Source organism: Hypanus sabinus, chromosome 14, assembly GCF_030144855.1.
Source record: "Hypanus sabinus isolate sHypSab1 chromosome 14, sHypSab1.hap1, whole genome shotgun sequence".
NCBI classification, from domain to species: Eukaryota; Metazoa; Chordata; class Chondrichthyes; order Myliobatiformes; family Dasyatidae; genus Hypanus; species Hypanus sabinus.
The window spans coordinates 10515124-10537831 of record NC_082719.1 but is presented as its reverse complement, the minus strand read 5'-3'; the positions used below and the strand labels follow the sequence as shown (position 1 = coordinate 10537831).

Below are 22708 nucleotides of genomic sequence, written 5' to 3'. Positions count from 1 at the left end.
GACTTCTGTAACTGGCCTTTGGTAAATTTTCACATCGCCTTGGTTGGCAGTCTTCAACTCGACCTTCCTGACATGTCCATCCCCACTAGGGAATGTAGCAGTGATTCTGGCCATTGGCCAGCTGTTGCGGGTGATTTGCTTGTCCCTGAGCAGGACTAAGTCTCCAACTTGAAGATTCCTGTGAGGTTCTGTCCACTTTTGTCTGTGTTGCAACAAGGGTAGATATTCCTGTCTCCAGCGAGACCAGAACCGATTTGCCAGAGCTTGGACCTGTCTCCATTACTTTGTGTACAGATTCTTGTCTGAGAAGTCTCCTGGTGGAGGGGGAGCTCCTGCCTTTTGCGTAAGGAGCATTGATGGTGAGAGTATGAAGGGGTTTTCTGGGTCAGAAGACACAGGTAGGAGTGGTCGTGAGTTTATAATGGCCGTGACCTCTGCTATTAGGGTGCACAGTACCTCGTGGGTCAATCGGGTGCTGCATCTCAGGTTTCCTTTTCAGGGTTTTTTGCAAGAGTGTGAACCGCTTGACTGCCTGCGCTGTTGTTTGGCAAGCACTGGCATGGTTCTCTGAAAGGCAGTGGGGCAACCCCATTATTTGCTTCATCTCTGAAGATCTTGGTGTCCTTTGTTTTTAAGAAAATGGCATCCTGAGCTGATTGAGCAAATTTATTACCGTGCTCAGTTTGAACGAAGACTGACTGACCCAGCATCTCATCAATTACTTTACGTTTGTTAAAGCTTTGTTGTGCTTCCTTAATACACGGGACACTTGTGCGGGGTTGGAAAATTGAATGGCTGCCACTCTCTAGCACATTGGTCGAGTGTGTTAACTGTTGGTTTGTGTACATTGCCAGGGTACACCTCTCCTATCACCACCCAGCCTAGATCCAGGCATTGCGCAAAGGGGGCGTCGTGTGGTCCATTGACCTGCTGCCTAACCTTGTGCACCCGGATAACATCTCTTCCTAATAGCAGGAGTATTTCTGCTTTTGGATCCAGTTCTGGGATGTGTTTGGCGATGTGGCAGAGATGTGGCTGGTGTAGCACCGCACTTGGCGTCGGGATCTCAGTGCGGTTATTCAAGATTTCATTGCACTCTAACAGCGGAGGGAGACAGATGACGGCTTTACCATCCAGAGACTCGAGCTGGAAGCCTTCTGCCATCCTTCCAGGAGTTTCCACGTTGCCTGAGCAAGTTCTAAGGTAGTATGGGAACTACTCACTCCCAATGTTGAACAATTTAAAGAACACTGGACTGGCTAGTGAGCGATTGCTCTGATCGTCCAAAATTACATAGGCTTTGATGGCCTTGTCTTTGGCTCCTTCAGGGTACACCTTAGTGAGGCAGATCTTTGAACAAGAACGGCTTGACTGAGCTTGACCGCAAATTTCTGTGCAGCTCGAGCTGACAACTGTTGTCCTGAAGTGAGCCTCTCCCTCCCCGCCGTCCTGTTGTGGGGGTGAGGGAGCGTTGTCGGTTTGCGGTGACAGGCCAGGATGCATGGCCCCAACGTGATTAATGCTATCACATTCCGGACACTTCATGGCAATCGTACACTCTCTAGCGAGGTGAGAGGTAGAGGAACAGCATTTAAAACATATTCTTTTCTCCTTGAGAAGGGCCATCCTCTCTTCAAGAGGTTTTTCCCTAAACATTCTGCATCTTTTGAGGGGGTGAGGTTTGTTATGCAATGGACAATACTTGCTAGGGTCATTGTTAGTTGTAAAGGCTTCAGTCTTGAGCACTGAGACGGGTTTATTGATGTTGAAAGTATTCGAAGAGGATCTACCTGGCTTGGTGTAAATCATACTGCTTCCTGGACCCGTGAGGCTAGGGTCATTTCGCTTCTTCGCCTCCTTGCACACAAACCTAGTGAGGTGCTTAAAGGGAGGAAATCGACCATCGTGGTCTTCCTTGTACTCTGAGGCAACAGGCAGCCGCCTGTCCTGCAGCCCAAATGGAAGTTTGTCCACGATTTGTCTAATCCCGGATGGAGTATCTAGGTATACTAGACCAGCTGAGTAGCCATCTTCTTTGGCGCCTTGGATCTCCATGAGTAAATCTCCGAGTTCTCTTAACTTAATGTGATCTTTGGCTGACACCTTAGGAAAGTTTTCCAGACGTCGACATAGCGCCACTTCAATAATTTCGGGGGCCCCATAGCCCTCCCGATGTCTCTCCCATGCTTTGCTTAAGGCTAGCTTGGGTTTGTTGATGTACACTGAACATATGCGTCTCACCTGTTCGCATGATTCTTTTCCCAGCCATTTCGCCATAAGATCCAACTCTTGGGTTGCTCTGAGCTGGACTCCGTCGATAGCGTTGGTGAATGTGGAGTACCATGCATGGTAATTTTCAGGTTTATCGTCAAACTGGTATAGTCCCGAAGTGACGAGATCCCGTCATGCTAAATACTGCATCATGGGATCAACTGTAAGTGGCATGCGGGCTGGGGAAATACGTTGGCTGCTACATTTCTTATGGAATTTGCTGTCCTGAATTCGACCTCTGCATCTCTTCTCCCCAAATCTTGTAAGTTTGGTGTCAAGAAGTATTTGTCGTCCTCTCTTTCATTCTTGGCTTCATCGCGGAGTTGCGAGGGTAAATTGTCTTCCCCGTATGGATGTGATGCAATCGGGCCTCCCTGAGGTTCCTCATGGCATGGGATGTTATCGAATACGTATGGAGAGGAAGGACGAGCCTTCCTGTCAGTTTGAGATTGGACATAGTCGCTTGTGCGTTCCAATCTGGTCCTTTCTGAAGTAGATCTTACGTCGGTCAGATTATGCAATCCTTCAGCTTCTTCTATGTACTCTGCTTCCACGTTGGCAGCTTCTTCTTCTCCTTCTAGCTCCAGCACTTCCAACTCTGCCGATATCCTTGCCATTTCCAACTGGATTTCGGCTTCTTTGGTGGCCACTTCCATTTTCAATTTTGCTACTCGCTTGGCGTAGCCCACCTGCACATGGGCGCCATCTGCTTTAGCTCTTGCATGGGCGGCCTTACTTGATGCTGCCCTACTGCCCCTGTCGCTGGGTGGCATCGGCTTGATGCTGGATTGAGATGACATTGCAGCACTTGAAACACCTGATAAAGCTGCTTTTTCACTGTAGCGTTCTCGCTCGGGTGTAATGGAAACGCCGAATTAATCGCCGAGATAAACCGTAGTCAATGAGAACAAGGTTGCAGTAAGATTAACCATTTACTGTTCACTCTTCACATTAACATATGGTGAAAACTGTTGATAAAACAATACAAGATTGATACAGTATTTGTTCCCTTCTTGATATCATATTTACATTGTAAATACTTGTAAAAGTAAACTGCAATTACATTACATTAAAGTGCAGCATACAGTCAGAATTTACCTATGCCATTGACTGCTTTAAATACACTTCAATCCAAACTATCTGGAACTCTTTAGCTAACGAAAACATAAACATTATCGACCATCGTTACTTTTAACAGGATCGGCGTTAACATTTTAATTCAACATATTGATTATCTATTAACTTACAGTGTTGCTCTCACAGTGATTTCTAATGCTTACAAACAACTTCTTGCGCGGGTCTGCCTCGTGCGAGCCCCCGCCCTTGTGTCGATCCCAAGCCGGTATTTTCCCAGAAGACACGGCGAAACCGGATGTGGCGTCATCGCATGCCGATATATTTTACAGGCAATTAATATACTTTAAACAATTCTAACTAGAAAATACTAACAAATGAATTACTAAGCGAAAATATTATAAACTAAATAACTGCCATAAAGGCAACACAATTCCCAAAGCCTTCCCCATGAGTGAGTTTAGCCGCAAGGCAGTAGAGGTTTGAGATCAATGTTTTCCTTCTCCTAGATGAGCTGCCAACCACAGCTGATGAGCCCCATTGCCCAAAGCAACTGTTTACAATGTATAAGCAATTCTCATCAAAAGATCTAATTGGAGATGTCACTAAGATTTACACTGGTAACAATGTGAAAAGCACACCCTGTGGAGGAGCAGAGCATCAGTGACCACATGTTCTAGGTTTCCATATGTAACCGCAGAGTTAAAATGGCAGATGTTACTATGACTTTCATAGTGTGTTGACAGGAAATGGTAACAATTTTGCCATCATTATAACAGTAGAATCTGAACCAATGAGATACTCTCTGGAACACGCTCAAAATGTAACGTACGCAGCATTTTAATAGTATGAGGGTGAGTTTACTAAAATCATATGAATCATTACTACCTGTACTTCTTTGCAACATCCACCATCTTCAACAAGATCCCACCAACAAGCACATCTTTCCCTCCCCTTCCCCCCCATTTTCTGCTTTCCACAGGGATCGCTTCCTACGCGACCCCCTTGTTCGTTTGTTCCTCCGCACTGATCTCCCTCCGGGCACTTAGCCTTGCAAGCGGAACAAGTGCTACACCTGCCCCTACACCTCCTCCCTCACCACCATTCAGGGCCCAAACAGTCCTTCCAGGTGAGACCACACTGCACCTGTGAGTCTGTTGGGGTGATATACTGTGTCCGGCGCTCCTGGTGTGGCCTCCTGTATATCAGTGAGATCCGACGTAGATTGGCCGACCACTTCACTGAGCATCTATGCTCCATCCACCAGATCTCCTAGTAGCCACCTATTTTAATTCCACTTCCCATTCCCATTCCAATATGTCTATCCATGACCTGCTCTACTGTCGTCATGAGGCCACATTCAGGTTGGAGGAACAACAACTTACATTCCGTCTGGGTAGCCTCCAACCGGTTGACATGAACATCAATTTCTCAAACTCCCAGTAATAGCCCCCTCCTCCCTTCACCATTCCCCATCCCCTTTTCCCTCTCTCACCTTATCTCCTTGACTGCCCATCTCTGGTGCTTCTCCCCCCTCCTTTCTTGCAGGGCCTTCTGTCCTCTCCTGTTAGATTGCCCCTTCTCCAGCCCTGTATTTCTTTCACTCGTCAACTTCCCAGGTCTTTACTTCACCCCTCTGCCTCCCGGTTTCACCTTTCACCTCATGTTTCTTCCCCACCTCCCACCTTTTAACTCTACTCCTCAGCTTTTTCCTCCAGTCCTGCCGAAGGGTTTCAGTCAAAACATTGACTGTACTCGTTTCCATACAGTCTGCCTGGCCTGCTGAGTTCCTCCAACATTTTGTGTGTGCTGCTCAGATTTCCAGCATCTGCAGATTTTCTCTTGGAGTTGACCTTCCGTAGGATTTTCCGTTCAAAGGCACTGCTGTTCCCATACCAGGACATGATACAGCCAGTCAATACACTCTCCACTATTATTATTTTTTCTCTTTCTCTTATTTATTCATGTTGCTGGTGGTTTAATATAACTTTCCCAGGTCCAAGAATTTCAAGGCTCAGTAGGTTTGCTATTCTGATAGTAGAGCATGTTTTACTGTATTGCTACGTTTCATTAACCTGCCCATAAATGGATTGCATACTCTGTCAGTTACAGACCATTTATCTGTGTTGCTATACCCATTCCAATATTAGTCTTATATGGATGAATAGTGATCCCAAACCAATAATAGACCACATGTAATTCACAAAGATCCTAAAGCATTCGTTATACTATATTTTTTATGGCACTGTTTTTTAAAAAAATTCTCAGACCAGCTGACTTCTTTTATATCTAATTGTAGCAGTATTTATAGACTTTCAACAGTGGGAGGTTTTGATTTCCTGCTTTATCTGTCTATTTACTCCTGCTCAAATGTAGGACACTATTACTTGCTAAATTATTTGATAATTTACAGAAATGGAAGGCATCTGGTTTCACTGCTTGAAAAGAGACGTTAACACTTCAGCAGCTGTGCAAACTTTTTATAATCTCAGAAGAAACAAGAATAACTGCTGTAAAGGAACCACTGTAGATTAAATTTAAATAGTTGAAGAATCAATCACATGCATAATTTATCATTTTCTCTAAACTGACACAAAGAAATAACAAAAATACAAATTATGTTACCTCGGTTCTAAAGCATAATGTTCATGAAAACTTTTTTTTGCACATGTGTGGGCTTTTTTTGGCAAATAAAATGGAAAACTATGCAACGTACCAGTTTTGAACTCTTGTTTACGTGCTGCAATATTTCACTCTCAGTCCAGACTCAGAACGTTGTAATTTATGAACAGACAACAATTTACTCCTTGTAACAGCAAAGCTCAATGCTACCTACATAGAAATATAATGCTGCTTATTTTAAATTAACCAACAAATAACTTTAAACTAACCGATAAAAATGTTTAAGTTGCAATTGTTCTTTTGCCAGATTTCCACCATTCTTTTCCAGTTTAAAATACTATATGCTTCTAACTTTATAAAGGACTTTTTCTAGTGAAATGAAACAGTATTCTCATTAGAGTCAAGCACACTGTGGGAAATTGTGGGTTAGACTGTAATGTGCAGCAGCTTCCGGAGTTCCTAAGCATGTTGCATTTTCAATCCACTGACCTCCAAGTTTACCTGCAGCCCATTAAACTCCATCTGATACATTCTCTCAGAAGGCGTGTTAGTTGTCCAAATTAACCGACTCTGGTCTGGATTTTTAAACCTAGCATTGGGTTTTGTTTTTCAAAGCTTCCTGGTCCTCACCAGTGAAAGCAAAGCACAAACAGAATGGAAAGTGCTAGGGATGAACCCCCCCTCCCAGTAAATATTGTGTTTTCCAGCTTTGTTGGAAAAAGTGCATTCTCACCACTTACGCTAAGAGCTTACTTTTCATTCATCCAGTGATCTACAGTTTGAGGTTCGGAGGCATCACACTGGACCCACCAACAAGGTGACTGTAAACTGCCTTGTTAGTTAAAAATTGGATAGAATTCATTTATGCTGGCATTGCTAGTTTTTACCATCCAAAAACAAATTAAAACATATATAACTAGCTAATTTCTGCCGATGCAATAAACTTACTAAGCCTGGTTTTATACACATTAGGAATTGTCTGTACATGACCACTTTCCTTTCATGGTGATGACCTTTGACCTCAATACATATTTGGTAAAAGGCATCAGTACAGTTTGGGAAAACTAAACAGTTAAGTTTCACTGTCCACTTCCATAAATGGACCTTAAATCGGAAAAGTAATTCATTTGTCTGGAGTCTAGGTAAACCTGAGAAGACTTAGGAGTCAAACATTGTTGACTATTCTCAAGATTAACAGAACAAAACCACGTGCACGTACGATCAAGCTGACATTCAGGAAGATGATGATGAAAATACCTACTTTATCTGGCTACAGTTTGGAATGAATTTAACTTATTTAATATTAAATGAACTATATGGAATACAAGCATTTAGTAGAGAATCAATTTGAACCAAACCAGTAAACAATTGAAATTGTGCTAATTTGCAGCTGATGCACCATCAATAACTCACACTGAGACGTAAGGCGAGATATCGGCTTTTATTGACTGGAAGAAGGAACCAGGAGTGAGTGTCCATCATACTATGTCCTGGAGACTGAGGCCGAGTGTCAGGCCTCAGATCGCCTTTATACAGGGGCCTGTGGGAGGAGCCACAGGAGCAGTCAGCAGGGGGCGTGTCCAGACAGGCACATAGTTCACCACAGCAGCATTAAACAGAGCCCTAAGAAATGACTATTTGCTTCTTTGCATGACCGTTCTCCAAAGCAGGGTTTCCGGCTAGCCCTGTGGAAGTTGCAGTAAGGCAAGGGTTAAAGACAACATCCAGGCAAGGATAGCCTGGGGCAGCTATAGTCAAGGGAGACATTTGATGTGAGATTGCTGGAGCCAGCCTTGCCCATTGCAGACAGATAGGCAGGGGAGAGTAGTGTGCACTCAAACTAGACAAGTTAGGCCTCTGTTGTGAGACCTTTCACATAGCGTTGCTTTACACAATCGGGGTTGCTGGGTAGATAAGATTAAATAAAGTGTGTGAAAAACACCAACAACCAAGGGACAATTGCTTTACAAACTTCAAAATATCATAAAATGTAACTTTTAACACCTCTATGGTAAATGGTGATTGATCTTGCAAATAAGTAATTCAAACATATACAATTTACTGAATGGTCAATACCTGTAACATAATAGCCAATTCTGTAGAACAATCGCAAGCAAAAGAACATCTGCAGATATGAGGAAATCTGCAGATGCTGGGAATTCGAACAACATACACAAAATGCTGGTGGAACACCGCAGGCCGGGCAGCATCTATAGGGAGAAGTGCTGTCAACGTTTCAGGCCCAGACCCTTCGTCAGGTCTAACTGAAAGGAAAGATAGTAAGAGATTTGAAAGTAGTGGGGGGAGGGGGAAATGCGAAATGATAGGAGAAGACTGGAGGGGGTGGGATGAAGCTAAGAGCTGGAAAGGTGATTGGCAAAAGTGATACAGAGCTGGAATCAGCATCTGCAGATGCTGGAAATCCAAGCACCAGACACACACAAATCTGGAGGAATAGCAGGCCAGGCAGCATCTATGGAAAAGAGTAAACAGTCGATGTTACACGACTGATGGAGGGTCTTGGCCCGAAAGGTTAACTGCACACTTCTACATAGAAGCTGCCAGGCCTCCAGCATTTTGTGTGTCTGTGTAAAAATAGTAAGCTTTCTGTCCTTGCTTCAGAAGAATGTAGGTGACAGGGGTCCATGCTGCTCTTCTTGTGTACAAATAAAATAAAAAAGAATGCTTGATTCATAAGAGTGCGTGTGTTCTCAGCAACACACACAAAATGCTGGAGGAACTCAGCAGGCCAAGCAACATCTCTGGAAAAGAGTGCAGTTGTCGTTTTGGGCCGAAATCCTTCAGCAGGACTGAAGAAGTAAGAGCTGAGGAGTAGATGTAAAAGGTGGGCGAAGGAGAGACAGAAGCACAAGGTGATCAGTGAAACCTGGAGAGGGAGGGATGAGGTAAATTGGTCAAAGAGAGAGAAGGCCATGGCAGAGAAAAAGGGGAGGAGCACCAGAGGGAGCTATAGGAGGGCAAGGAGATAAGGTGAGAGAAGGAAAAGGAATGGGAAATGCTGCAGTGGGGGCGGAGCGGGTCATTACCGGAAGTTTGAGAAATCGATGTTCATCCCATCAGGTTGGAGGCTATCCAGACGGAATATAAGATTTTGTTCCTGCAACCTAAGTGTGGCCTCATCACGACAGTAGAGGAGGCCATAGATGGACATACTGGAATGGGAACGGGAAGTGGAATTAAAATGTGTGGCCACTGGGAGATCCTGCTTTCTCTGGTGGACAGAGCGTAGGTGTTCAGCGAAGTTGTCTCCCAATCTATGTCGGGTCTCAGCGATATACAGGAGGCCACACCAGAAGTACCGAACACAGTATATGACCCCAACAGACTCACGGGTGAAGTATTGCCTCACCTGGAAGGACTGTTCAGGGCCCTGAATGGTAGAGAGGAAGGTGGCATAGGGGCAGCTGTAGCACTTGTTCTGCTTGCATCTGCAGTGCACAGTTACTGTATATTAAATGTACAAATATTAGGAGAGAAGTAAGAAAAACTCAAAAAAAAAAGTTACTTCAAATAGTCTAACAGGAAGGAGAGCCATCACTTCCCTGGCTATAGGTTGACTCACCATAGAGACTAACGGCCAAGGATAAGAATAACCTTACATAATGCTCTTTGGAGTCGTACAGTTGTTTTAGTCTATTACTAATAGTGCTCCTCTGTTCAGCCAAGGTGGCATGCAGAGAGTGAGAAATGTTGTCCAGAATTGCAAGGATTTTATGTAGTGTCCTTTGTTCTACCACAGTGTCCAGTGTGACTCCTATAACAGAGACAGCCTTTCTAATCAGTTTATTGAGCTTGTTGGCACCACCTATGTTGATGCCATTTCCGCAGCACACCACTGCATACAAGATCCTACTGGCAAAAACAGACTTGTGGAAGATGTGAAGGAGAGGCCTGCATAGTCCAAAGGACCCCAGTCTCCTCAGGAAGTAGAGGCAACTCTGGCCCTTCTTGTACACAGGCTCTGTGTTGGTGCTCCACTCAAGTCTGTCATACAGGTGCACCACCAGGTAATTGTAGGTCCTCACTGCATCCACATCCTCACCATCAATAGTAACAGGGAGCAGTGCAGGCTGAGTCTTCCATCACCATCTCCTTTGTCTTTCTGATGATGGACTGCAGATGATTCAGCTTGCATCATTTGACAAAGTCCTTCACCAGGACCCTGTATCCATCCTCCTGTCCTCCCTTTATACACCCCACTACATATCATTCTGAATGTCCTTGAAGATACCCTCAAATAGAAGGGATTGTGTTAGTCTTCACAGCATACATTACATGGACAGTAAGGAACATGTTATTCTACAAATATTGCTGTCAGTTGAATGGATTAGCCAGAAACAGATGCTGTACTAAGTTACTCGGCCCAGAACAGGGGTTCCCAAACCACTTTTTCTGCCGTGGACCTTACCATTAACCAAGGAGTCTGTAGACACCAGGTTGGGAACCCCCGGCCCAAAAGTGATTCCGGGTCTGTGCTAATATAATTGGCAGAATTTCAGCCAGCTACCAATTGATGTAAAACAGGTGATTTTGGGGCACTATCGTTGGCAGAAGAAATTCATGCCAATTGCTGTCCAGTGACCTCTGCTGAGACATGTACATAGGTGGCTATCTGCTGCCATATTCCAAGAGCTGCCAATGCAATTTCATCCTTGACAGATATCCAAGGCTCATATGAGAAAAAATGGAGGGTTACCTTACAGAAGGTTTCTATTCTAGAAACCATATATGTAAAAGCATCAGTTGGCTTCGGAAGAGATGGGAGGAAAAAGGAAAGTAATTACAAATCCTAAATCTAATCACTTCAATAACTTTTCCTGATTTCTGTGTAAGGAAATACCTTTAATTAAACAGTTACTGTATGCAAAATGCAGGCACTTTGTTTTTTAAACATAAGCAAGTTTATGTAAGGAACATGTAAACATTTGGATGCCATGGTAACATAACAGTCAGTGTGGCGCATTCTGGAGCTGGGAGTTCAATTCCAGCGCCATCTGTGAGACGTCTCTGTACCACCTCCCCAAGGAAAGTGTAAGTTTTCCCTAGGGTTTCCAGTTTCCTCCCACAGTCCAAAAACATACTGGGTAGGTTACTGTAAATTTTCCTGTGATTTGGTTAGGGTTAATCGGGGTTGTTGAGGTGGTGTGGCTCATAGGGTTGGAAGGGCTGACTTCACACGGTATAAATAGTTAAATTTTTCTAAAATATGAAGAATTCATAGGCAGTAGAAATACACAGTACATGCAGATGTGCATCACATAATTTATGGAATTCGTTGAAAATTTGAACATTTTAAATGAATAACAGATCTCTACAGAGACCTATAAAGGCAATGAAGATATAAATAAAATCTATTGTTTATATTTCCATAGTTCAGTCCAAGATAATTCAGTGACCATTAAGAAACTGTTAAACACTGGAATCTTAGTTGCGATATAATTAAATCTGATCATTTAAGAGAAATTATTCATTTCTGCAAATAACAGCTGTAAGAAAGATTCACTTCTCTAATACAAAAGATTCACTTTTCAAATACAATAAAGGATCTACAAATTGTGTAAATTTTTTGAAGGTATAGTTTATTTCTCCTCAACTGCACAACCCCTATATTGTAAAAATGATAGAGATAATCTATTTACATTTCTTGTCAAGAAGCAATATAATGGTAGCCAGAGTATAATAAGTCATTTGTATTAAGTTTCTTGGCCCATTCCTGTTCTGAACACTCCTATTTTGGAATGGCTCCAACTGTTCACAAAAGTGAACCAGCATTTATGATCTCCTTGAAATATTTTACAAATACACATGGTATAAAATAGACAATTTAAGACAATTTAGGTCTTAATTAAAATAATTAAACAATAAACTTTAAAAGAAAAACGGGCAAAATATGCATTAATTTTTGTGTGCAGTGCAAGGTATAGGCAAATTTGTGATTGGCTAAACATAGCCTATGAAATTCACATACAATTTTTCACCAAATATTGCCAATAAAACCCAAGATTAGATTTCTCATTTCAATATGCAAAGAATGTGACATTGGTCTCTGTAGTGGTAGTTAATAGTGCTATTTCTATGCCACTCAGTCAGCCGTCTCCACACGGGAGGAGTTCACATACTATGCAAGCAGAGTTATTAATAAAGTTTAGTTGAGTATCCTGCATGCTGCCATCCTTAATAACGAATGCAACAATCACCAACACAGCCCAGAACATCAACTTTTATGAAATGTGGAAATTTCAAATGTTTTTTTCTGTTCTATGGAACTGCAGGATGTCAATTGATGTATGAAATACAAATGATGAGGTCATCTTCCTTGAGCTTTATCTTAACTTGTACTTTTCAGCTTCAGAAGCTTATATAAAATACTTAAATATGTTTTAAAAGTTCAAATGACTATATCACAATAATAAATATGTTAACGGCTGCCTCCATATGTATTGAAACTGTAACTGAAATTCTGATGATAACCTACTATGAAAGTGATATTGAAATCAAAAACACGAGAAAATCCGTAGATGCTGGAAATCCAAAGTAATACACACAAAATGCTAGGGGAAAAGATTAAACAATCAACATTTTGGGATGAGACCCTTCTTCAGAAACCATAACCATGCATTATATCATTAAATTAAGGTTTTTGATATTAACAGAAGAATTAGAATGCATTTCAGAATCTAATTATAGTACCCTCATTCTCCCCTTAACAAATCTGAATGAATTGTTGCTTTGTATGAAAACAAAATTACTTAAGGGCAAAGAATGAGTTTGGTGCTAGCTACAAGTCCAAACTTCAGAGAAGAAACCAGACCTCATAAAGCTTTACAGGTCTGTCTCTACATCTGCTTGGACTAATGAAAGCAGCACAACTTCACCATGAGGAGACCAGATCAATGGCCTTTTCTACTGTTATCCTAGCACTTGTATGGCATTAGTTTGAACCTGCTCTCTGTTGCTGTAGTTGGAAAGTGCATGTGTAATCAGCCATAGAAGGCAGTGCTGGCTGCTGAAAACTTTTATCAATGAAGCCTCCCTCAGGATGAAGGAGTCATATATGTTTTCATCAGCAACACATACAAAATACTGGAAGAACTCAACAAGTCATGTAGCATCAACGGACGGTCATCAGAACTTAAATGGAAGGGTGCAGAAGCCAGAACATGAAGATGGTGAGGGCAAGGCATACAAACTGGGAGGTGATAGGTGAGCCCAGAAGAGGGAGAAGTTTTGTAAGTGGAGGAAAGAGGATGATGTAAGAAGCTGGAAGGTGATAGATAAAGATAAAAGAGGTAAAGGGTTGAAGAACAGGGGATCTAATTGGAGAGAACAGTGAATCATGGAAGAAAGGGAAGGAGGAGGAGAACCAAAGGGAGGTGATGGACTGTTTATTCTTCTTCATAGATGCTGACTGACTTGGAGAGTTCCTCCAACATCTTATGTATGTTACTTAAGATTTTCAGTATCTGCAGAATCTCTTGAGTTTGTGTGTCTGTATCACAATAAGCTGGTTGTGAAGAAATGGTAACTGTTCCTGGGGATGAAAATCCTATAAATGACTACCTGTACTCACAGAAATCCTGAAATATAGCCTATCCAAGTGCCCAAGATGGTACCAGCCGCTCACCAAAATGGAAGGTGATTAAATATCTTTTTTTCCCTGAATATAGTGCCTGGAAGCGGCACTGAGCAGCAAACTGTGAAACATGTAAGATATTGCAGTGGGGAAGTTAAGCATCAATGTGACTTCCTCCACTGAAAGTACAGCCTTTAGATCTTTATGTGAAAACCCGCTGAGAAGAAATTGGATTCATCATTTCTGCTTCCATTAAATTCATTGCCAGGTGTTTGCAAATTGACACATGCTTTCTCCCTTTTCAGCCCTTCACCTAAATTAGGTGATGTGATCTTCCTTAAAGATTATTAAATACAAAAATAACTAGATTTGTAAAAATATGAAGGGGAGATTTTATTTAATTTTAGAGATACAGTGTGCAACATGCCCTTTTGACCCACTGAGTCATACCATCAGCAACCCAGTGATTTAAACCCCCAGCCGAATTGCAGGATGATTTACAGTGACCGATTAACCTGTGAACCAGTACGTCTTTTTTTTCTGTGGGCGGAAAGCAGAGTATCCACAGGAAACCCACAAACACACAGGAAGAACATACAGAGGATGCTGGAAGTGAACTGAGGACTCTGAAATTCAGCTCCGAACTCTGATGTTCCAAGTTGTAAGTGTTGTGCAAAGTGCTACGCTACCGCGGAACCCTTTTCAGTAGAAGATCATTCTCCACACCAATGGTTTATTCACTCTGTAATCACTACTAGGCTGTAAAAGCAGATGTGATATATTTCCTACAGTATTTCTACTTGAAACCAAACTATTTTAAAATTGCACAGTAACATAAAACGTGTACCTTGTTGCTTAGATCCAAAAGTCCTTCATTCAATAAATTAGTCAAGTTTACCATTTCCAAAACGCTTTAAAAAATTCACATTACGCCTTTTAGGATAGTGAAGAAATTAAAATTTACAAAGAAAAATGTAAAATGGAAGGGTTTATCAGATACATCCATGGATACTTCAGTATGACACATTTCCCAACAAAACAATGACATTCCTTTTAAATAAACTATAAAAACTATATTGTCCACCTCTGGAGATTACTTTTCACTTTTATTAGAATTTCTTCCTTATAAATTTAACATTGCATAGTTAAATTATACATGCAATGTGTAGATTCAAAACAAAAGTCTAGAAATTAGGTCCTGCATCATGTTTATTGGGTGTTAATCATGCAAAATTAGACCATACCTGGAAGAAATCATGCCTTCAAACATTCTCTGGTGTAATTATACTGATTGCATTAGCATGCTGATTTTTTTCTCACATCAGGCTCCAATCTAATGATGTCATTAAGTATATATATATTGCCAATTTTTGCCTGTACTGATATAAACTACCACTGTACTAAAAAGAATCCAAGAACACTGATTGCATTGTGACATTTTGTTGTTTTACCTGTGTTATGAAAAGTACCACAGCTCTGAGGGGCCGAAGGGTGCGGGGTAGCCCCCTCCTTTGTGAGAATTACAGGATTGCTATTGATTTGGGTCAGGAGACCCAGGAAATGAGAGAGAGAGAAAGAGAGACGTGCTGCGGAATGTCTTGACCCCCCCCCCCCACCCCCGGCGATATAAAAGCTACAGGAAACGGCCATTGTCTCTTGGAGACGGAATTGTGTATTAAAATACTGTGCTATGTGGAAGCCCTCAGGCAAAGTGGGCTGGTTGAGGGAGGGATTGCATCACCCCAACCTGATTGACATCTGCGACCCTGTGAGTCAGGATAAAAGAGGGTCTGTGGGAACAGCCCCTCAGATACACCAGAAGAAACACTAGCGATCCCGTAATAGCGGAAGCCGTTGGGAGGAGGCCACATGCGTTCGGTTCTATTTGCCCTGGAACCGGAGGCTTTTACCATGGAAGAACGGCTTTTAGCTACCAACGGGGAAACCAACTCCCAACGACTCTTGAAGGGTTGACATCATAAAAGGACTGGGCAAGTTTTAACCCGTCTTTCTCTCAAACCAAAACGCTGCAGCTTGAACGAACTAACAGTGACTTTCCTATTTCCATCGGACAATACATTATCCCCTAGACAACGATAGAGCTATTTCTTATTGATCATTATTATACCCGTGCTTTTAGATTTAGTATTGACGATGTATATTATCTGTATATTTGCATTGATATTATTTTGTGTATTTTTATCAATAAATACTGTTAAAATAGTACCATCAGACTTCAACAGACCCCTCTATCTTTGCTGGTAAGTGACCCAGTTACGGGCTACGTAACTCCTGCTGCCTAAGGGAAATGGAACACCTAATGGATGATTTCGGACTGACTACAAACTGCACAAACACAAATACAAACAAGGGAAAATCTGCAGATGCTGGAAATCCAAAGCAACACACAAGACATTGGAGAAACTCAGCAGGCCAGGCAGCATCTATAGAAAAGAGTACAGTCGATGTTTCGGGCTGAGACCCTTCATCAGGACTGCAGAAATTTCACTGTCTATAGCGAGTGATCTCTGCAGCTTTTAGTTGCTGGATATCCATTCTTTGGATGCCATCTTGATAACAATGCAAGCAGAACCTCATCTCACTGACCACAAAGGATCTCAGGGTAGAAATCAAAGATGTGTTCATCAGCACCAGCTATTAAATATTGATTTAAACTGGATATCCTTTATCCACATCATGAGCTATCAATAATTAATTGGCCACATTTTCCTGACAAGGCTACTCTTGACAATGCTGCTTCATAAAACGTGTCTATTTAACGATACAGCGCAGAGAAGGCCCTTCTGGCCCTTTGAGCTATGCTGCCCCAGCAAGTCCTTGAAAAACCCGATTATTCCTAACCTCATCACGGGATAATTTACAATGACCAGTTAACCTGGAATACCCCTACACGTAATGGCATTGTGCTAACCGCTACACTACAATGGTACCCACCCCCGCCATATATTTTCCCCATTTGCAATGACAAGTTATAATGAGTTTTGAATTAAATATCTGATAAGCAAAATTTAGAATTACTAACTGGAGAGTTAATTACTGCCTCAAAGTAACCGGACGTCCTCCTGCGTCATTCATCCAAACAGCCTACCTCATTTGCTGGGATGTCTGCAAAAGGCTTGATGACGGCTGCCAAAGGGATCTGTGACTGCTTGGCCATGTCTGCTGTGTTTGGAAAGCAGTAGGTTGTACAGCGGATGAAACGAGGGCTTGCATTTCCTTTAAGAGATAAATAAAATGGAAACTAAACATTGACTGCAGTCCAAAACAAACAATTAAAGGTATCCCATTGTCCCAAGACCAGCATGTACTTTTTGTAAGTATTTGATAAGATCAAATAGTGTCAATAGATCCCCCGCACTTCGGATGTCAGAATTCAAACTCAAGATGACCTTTCTCAAAGTATCCAGGGTGACATCCCAGGGAGTAGCCTTATCAATACTATCTCCTTCAGCAAATCAGAAAGGCAAAGGGCTATGGTTAAATTGAAAACTCATCAAGGGTGAAAGATTTGAGAGCACTTCATTATTCCAGCTGCAAAAAAAATGCTATTACATGAAAAATAGAACCTATTTGGTACAGTGTTGCAGTACACCTCACAGATGGATAACAAAACTTGTTGTAAGTATCTTATTAGGATTAGAATATGGAAAAATATCACTCTTTCATTCTACACTGGGTTAGTAACTATTTCAATCATAATGTGACAACCTAAAGACTAATGCTGATTTGCAACATAGTATAATTATTTATTGAACACTCTGCTACTACACACTAGACATTATTTAATGTTCTGTCACTTAACTGCATACTTGCTTATGGTTGAATAATGACATTACTTGAACTTAATATAGAATGCATCTCAACTATATAGACAACTGCCATATCAACATCCATAGCATCGTAATTTGTAAATTGTGATGCTCAGGCCTAAAGATTTAATCACAGTGAAGGATTTCTTACTCCTGTGGATTTGCATCTTTCCTGACCTGGGAGGTCACTCTGTTTGTCCGCTGAGACTTGTGGTTCTGAAACAATCTCAGGCTCTGGGGCTTCCTCCATGGTGGTTATCGGAAGTGACTCTGGGACTGCAGGAAGTGGTTCTGACAGGTCTGGATACCTTTCTTGTGTATGCATTGGCATCCAAAACAATGCACATCAAGCTGTTTGACCTACTGATCTATCACAGGCCACCAGACAAGGCTTTGAGCCAATGCTTTTATTTTGACCACGCCAAGATGACCAGCATGTACCTTCTCCAAAACTTTAACTCTCAGCTTGGATGGTACAACAACACTTAATCCCCACATACGGTAACCGCCATCAAGCACAAATTTATTCTGGCAAGTTTATTTAAAAAAATTGTGGAACTGGAATTTCTGCCAGAATTTCACATCATATCTACACGCCTCACTTAAAGTAAAAATGAAACTGAGAAATATGTGTATTATTCCCAGTCTCTTATATTTTTCTTTTGATTTCTTTGGAGTTACAGAACATAAGACAATGGACTCACTTTCAATGACTCTTCATCTCTTGTTCTCAATATTTATTGTTTATTTATTATTAATATTATTACTTTTTTATATTTGCACAGTTTGTTGTCTTTTGCACTGTGACTATTTGTCCATTTTGCTCAAGGCAGATTCTATTATGTTTCTTATATTTACTGTGAATATCCGTAAGGAAATGAATCTCTGGATTGTATATGCCATATTCAGTATGTACTTTGACAATAAATGTAGAAACATAGAGATTTACAGCACATTACAGGCCCTTCAGCCCACAATATGGTGGTGACCATGTAACCCACTATAAAAGCTACCTAGAATTTCCCTACCGGATAGATAGCCCTGTGTTTTTCAAAATTTACTTTGAACTTTGGTCCTACATGTGTGCATTAGAAGTGGGTTCTGGTTCACCAAGAAAGCATCTTGATAAAATCAAAGCTGTGATAAGGAGGCTAAGTAATCTGTGGTCCATGCTATCTTGCAGTTTGTAGAAAGTCTGGTGCTCACTTATTATGATTTCTTCTATCAAAAAGGAAGATGTAGTACTTCCTCTTGTGTAACTAGGTATAGGAATACCCTCACTACATTGAGAACTAAGAGATCTTGCTGTTGTCATCTATTCAGCCCAAATTTGAGGGCCACAGATATCTAGTCATGCATGTCAATTAACTGGCTGTCACTTCCTGGCAACCAACTCCTTGATAAAGCAATAACAATGAGGGCTGTGTCTAATGTTAGTGAAATGTGAATACCAGTGTAAGGTAAGTATTATTAATGTTATCCAACATACAAAAACTTATTTAAAAATTGATTTAAAATATGATAGCTTGTAGTCACTGGAGAGAACCAAGGTATATTACCAGATCTTGGGAAACAAATCAAAAGTCATCTGCAACAGGTTATGCATGAAAAGGTGTGAAATAGCAACAGGGCATTGAAACCAGATAGTGGCATTGTAGAGACAGAGTAACAAGGAAAACAGAAAGATTCAAGATCATTTAATGTCTTGACTCTGAATGTTGAGTTAATTAAGTAATATCACTATCTATTGCAATGGGCTCCAGTTTAGGGCCTTCTTTTTCATGCTGGCTTCAATTGCTTTCTTTATTCTTCATTTTTATGAATTCCAACATTTTGGATGGCAGAAATGTGTCGATATCCTGTTACCAGTACATATTGTGGGAACAGAAGTACAATCGTCACCATGAAGACAAATTTAACAGCCATTTGTTAACATTCAAATAATCGGCAGAAAAATGTGATCAAATATACAGCACATCTAGAATGGTTGTGGAATAGATATATGAATGATCCATATTACTATATTAGGGTAAAATATTTGGAGGTTGCTTTGTGGGATGCAGTTGCTTTGTATGATGGATTTAAATGTCATGGAGTTGCATAGCATAGAAGCAGGCTCTTCAGTCTATCATGTTTTTGTTGACAGTTTTGCTCATCTGCACTGGGTCCTTATCATTCTGTACCCTGCCTATTTAAATACCGTGTCTAAGTGTCTCTTAAGAGTAGTGACTGTATTTAACTCCACTATCTCCTTGCAATGACATCAAACACTCGGTATAAAATAACTCCCATCAATTCCCCTTTAAAACTCCTTCCTCCCACCTTAAACCTCTGCCCTTTTATTTTCGATGCCCCAACTTCCTGTCACTGCTTGTCAGGAGTTTGTAAGTCCTCACCATTAGCACGTGGGTTTCCCCTGGGTGCTCCAGTTTCCTCCCACAGTTCAAAGGTGTACCAATTGGTGGGTTAATTTGTCATTGTAAATAGTCCCCTGTTAAATCGGGAATTGCTGGGCAGCATGATTATACTGAGTTATAGCTCAATAAATAAATAAATAACCCCTGGGAAAAAATTTCTGACCAACTGCCCCATCTACGTCTCTCATAATTATATATCCCTTTATCAGAACACAACCCAACCTCCTACATGCAGAGAAAATAAACCCAACCTATCCAATCTCTCCCCGTATATACTGTCCTCCTATTCAGGCAATATCTTGGTGAATATCCTCTGCACTTTTTCCAATCAAATCGCATCCTTCTAGTGTGGTGACCAGAACTGCACACAATATTCCAAGTGCAGTCTAACCATTGTTTTGTAAAGATGAAACAAAACATCCCAACTTTTATATCTTATACCACGAGGCATGAAGGCAAGCATGCCACATGTCTTCTTCACCACTCTATCTACCCACGTTGCCACTTTCAGGGAACTGAGGATTTGAACTCCCAAGTCCCTCTGTTCATCATCATTCCTTAGCTTTCTGCCACACAGTGTACTGTCTTACCCCTATTTGACTCCAGAGCTTATTGCCAAATAGATTAATAAACATCTCCTACTTAGGAGGGTTGCAAACATTTTCTCTCTCAAAATTAAGAGAATTATTTTGTTCCCTAGGAACAAGAACAAGGAAAAAAGACTGTGCTGCATGATTTCAAACTGCACAAACTCAGTGTCCTTGAGATTCAATTTCACATTTCAACTATCATGTTAGGGATTAATTTAGGGTTGTTCTAGATTGGATAATGTGATAAAGTAATTAAAAGTAAGGCAACAGGTAACAAAAAAAGTGTCAATGATGGAGGATATTTAGATATGTGTTTTTCATTGGATAACAAATTCAAATCTCTTCATTAATTCAGCATTATCAAACTGCTATACCTTGATCTTGTACAACACATTCAGTGGTAACGAGTGGAGGAACTTGGCCCCTAGTGTTTGTAGCAAAGAGCTGTCCCGATCGTCGAAGTTTATCTTCTTCTATGACCTGGATCTGAAAGAAATGCACAACCATTAACACAACTGTATAGTACCTGCTGAAAATATTAGCACACAATAGCTTTCTCACTCATTTACAACTCTCTTTAAAAGAACATTCAAGTCAAGTTTATTGTCATTTCGACCATAAACTGCTAGTACAGAACACAGTAAAAACGAATCAACGTTCCTCCATGACCCTAGTGCTACATGAAACAACACAAAACTACACTAGACTACGTAAAACAACATAAAAACTACACTAGACTACAGACCTGCATAGGGCTGCATAAAGTGTGCAAAACAGTGCTGGGCAGTACAATAATTAATAAACAAGACAATAGGCACAGTAGAGGACAAATTACAATATAATAATAAATGATGTGGATGTCAGTCTAGACTCTGAGTATTGAGGAGTCTGATGGCTCGGGGGAAGAAACCATTGAACAGTATGGTCATGACAACCAGATGACAGGAGGGAGAAGAGATTGTGTGAGGGGTGCATGGGGTCCTTCATAATGCTGTTAGCTTTGCGGGTGCAGCGTGTGGGGTAAATGTCCATGATGGCAGGAAGAGAGACACAGATGATCTTCTCAGCTGACCTCACTATCCGCTGCAAGGTCTTGAGATCTTAGACGGTGCAATTCCCGAACCAGGCAGTGATGCAGCTGCTCAGGATGCTCTCAATACATCCCCTGTAGAATGTGATGAGGATGGGGAGTGGGAGATGGACTTTCCTCAGTTTTCTCAGAAAGTAGAGACGCTGCTGGGCTTTCTTGGCTATGGAGCAGGTGTTGAGGGACCAGGTGAGATTCTTTGCCAGGTGAACACCAAGAAATTTGGTGCTCTTAACAATCTCAATGGAGGAGCTGTCAATGTTCAGTGGAGAGAGGTCACTCCGTGCTCTCCTTCCAAACCCGTTAACTACACTCCTCTCCAGGAGCAAAGATACTGAGGGGACAGCAAAAGGTAGTGCTTGCCTGTTTGATTATCATGTCCATATTCTTATCATAATTAGGTTCTTCTTCTGCTTCCAAAAAGAATTTTATTCTAGGAATATATCAATCAATGCAGAGAGAGGGAAGGACAAAGAGAGAGGGTAGTTTAATTTTCCAAACAATCTGCCATCTTATTGGATGAATGATCATAGGAACATTATTCTAAAAACAATAAATGCAAAGCTGGAATTATTTCATCACCTTCACTTTCACACTATGTTATGCCAACCAACTATTTGAGCATGCTCAGTCTTGTAACACTAACTATGGCTTATTTACCCTGTATATATAAATTAATAATGGAGAAACGTCTACTTTAGTACAATAGGCCATGAAGGAAAATTTATGAAACTTTCAACACCGCTGTGTTATATCAGGTGGTGCACTAAGAGTTAAAAGAATTATGGGAGTTTAAATTTGTGAGGTGTTGCTTGACAGAATACAGAAACTTCATTCTAAAATGTTTTATCGGTTAAGAATGTTAACTGGAATTGGCCGTGCTTCAGATGAGGCCAACAAACATTTTACATTTCTCTGGATCCTCTCTCTTAAGACTGTCATCAAAAATGCAGATAAACTTTTGCAATAATTCCATAATTTTGTGTCTGCATCAGACAAGCTTGACAACATAAACATATGTACTTGGACCAACAGAATGCATGAACTGCTCATTGTTCATTTGGGTTATGGGTTAGAATGCGCAAGTAAACAACTTCCATTTTGTGCCTGCATCAAACGCCTAAATGAATACCTAAGCACATTTTAGAAATCCAGTAGATACTACTAGAAAGTTCAGTGCTGAGGTGTGGACAACAGTCACTGGCTGTGCACTAAAATTAATA

General features: G+C 41.1%; 1 protein-coding gene and 1 long non-coding RNA gene across 3 annotated transcripts in view; one reads left to right on the top strand and one right to left on the bottom strand.

Annotated features, from left to right (window-relative positions):
• sec24d (SEC24 homolog D, COPII coat complex component) overlaps positions 1-22708 on the bottom strand; it is a 192640-nt gene that overhangs the window by 121826 nt on the left and 48106 nt on the right. For both annotated transcript variants that reach the window (XM_059988769.1, XM_059988768.1), the window contains exons 7-8: positions 20773-20884; positions 16671-16798 (exon numbers count right to left, since the gene is read on the bottom strand). In XM_059988769.1, coding sequence (XP_059844752.1) covers positions 16671-16798; positions 20773-20884 — 240 coding nt within the window. The remainder of the gene's footprint in view (positions 1-16670; positions 16799-20772; positions 20885-22708) is intronic.
• The window catches only part of LOC132404558 (uncharacterized), a 33931-nt gene continuing 30004 nt past the window's right edge, over positions 18782-22708 (top strand). Inside the window, exon 1 of the long non-coding RNA XR_009515579.1 lies at positions 18782-18851. This is a non-coding gene — a long non-coding RNA (uncharacterized LOC132404558). The remainder of the gene's footprint in view (positions 18852-22708) is intronic.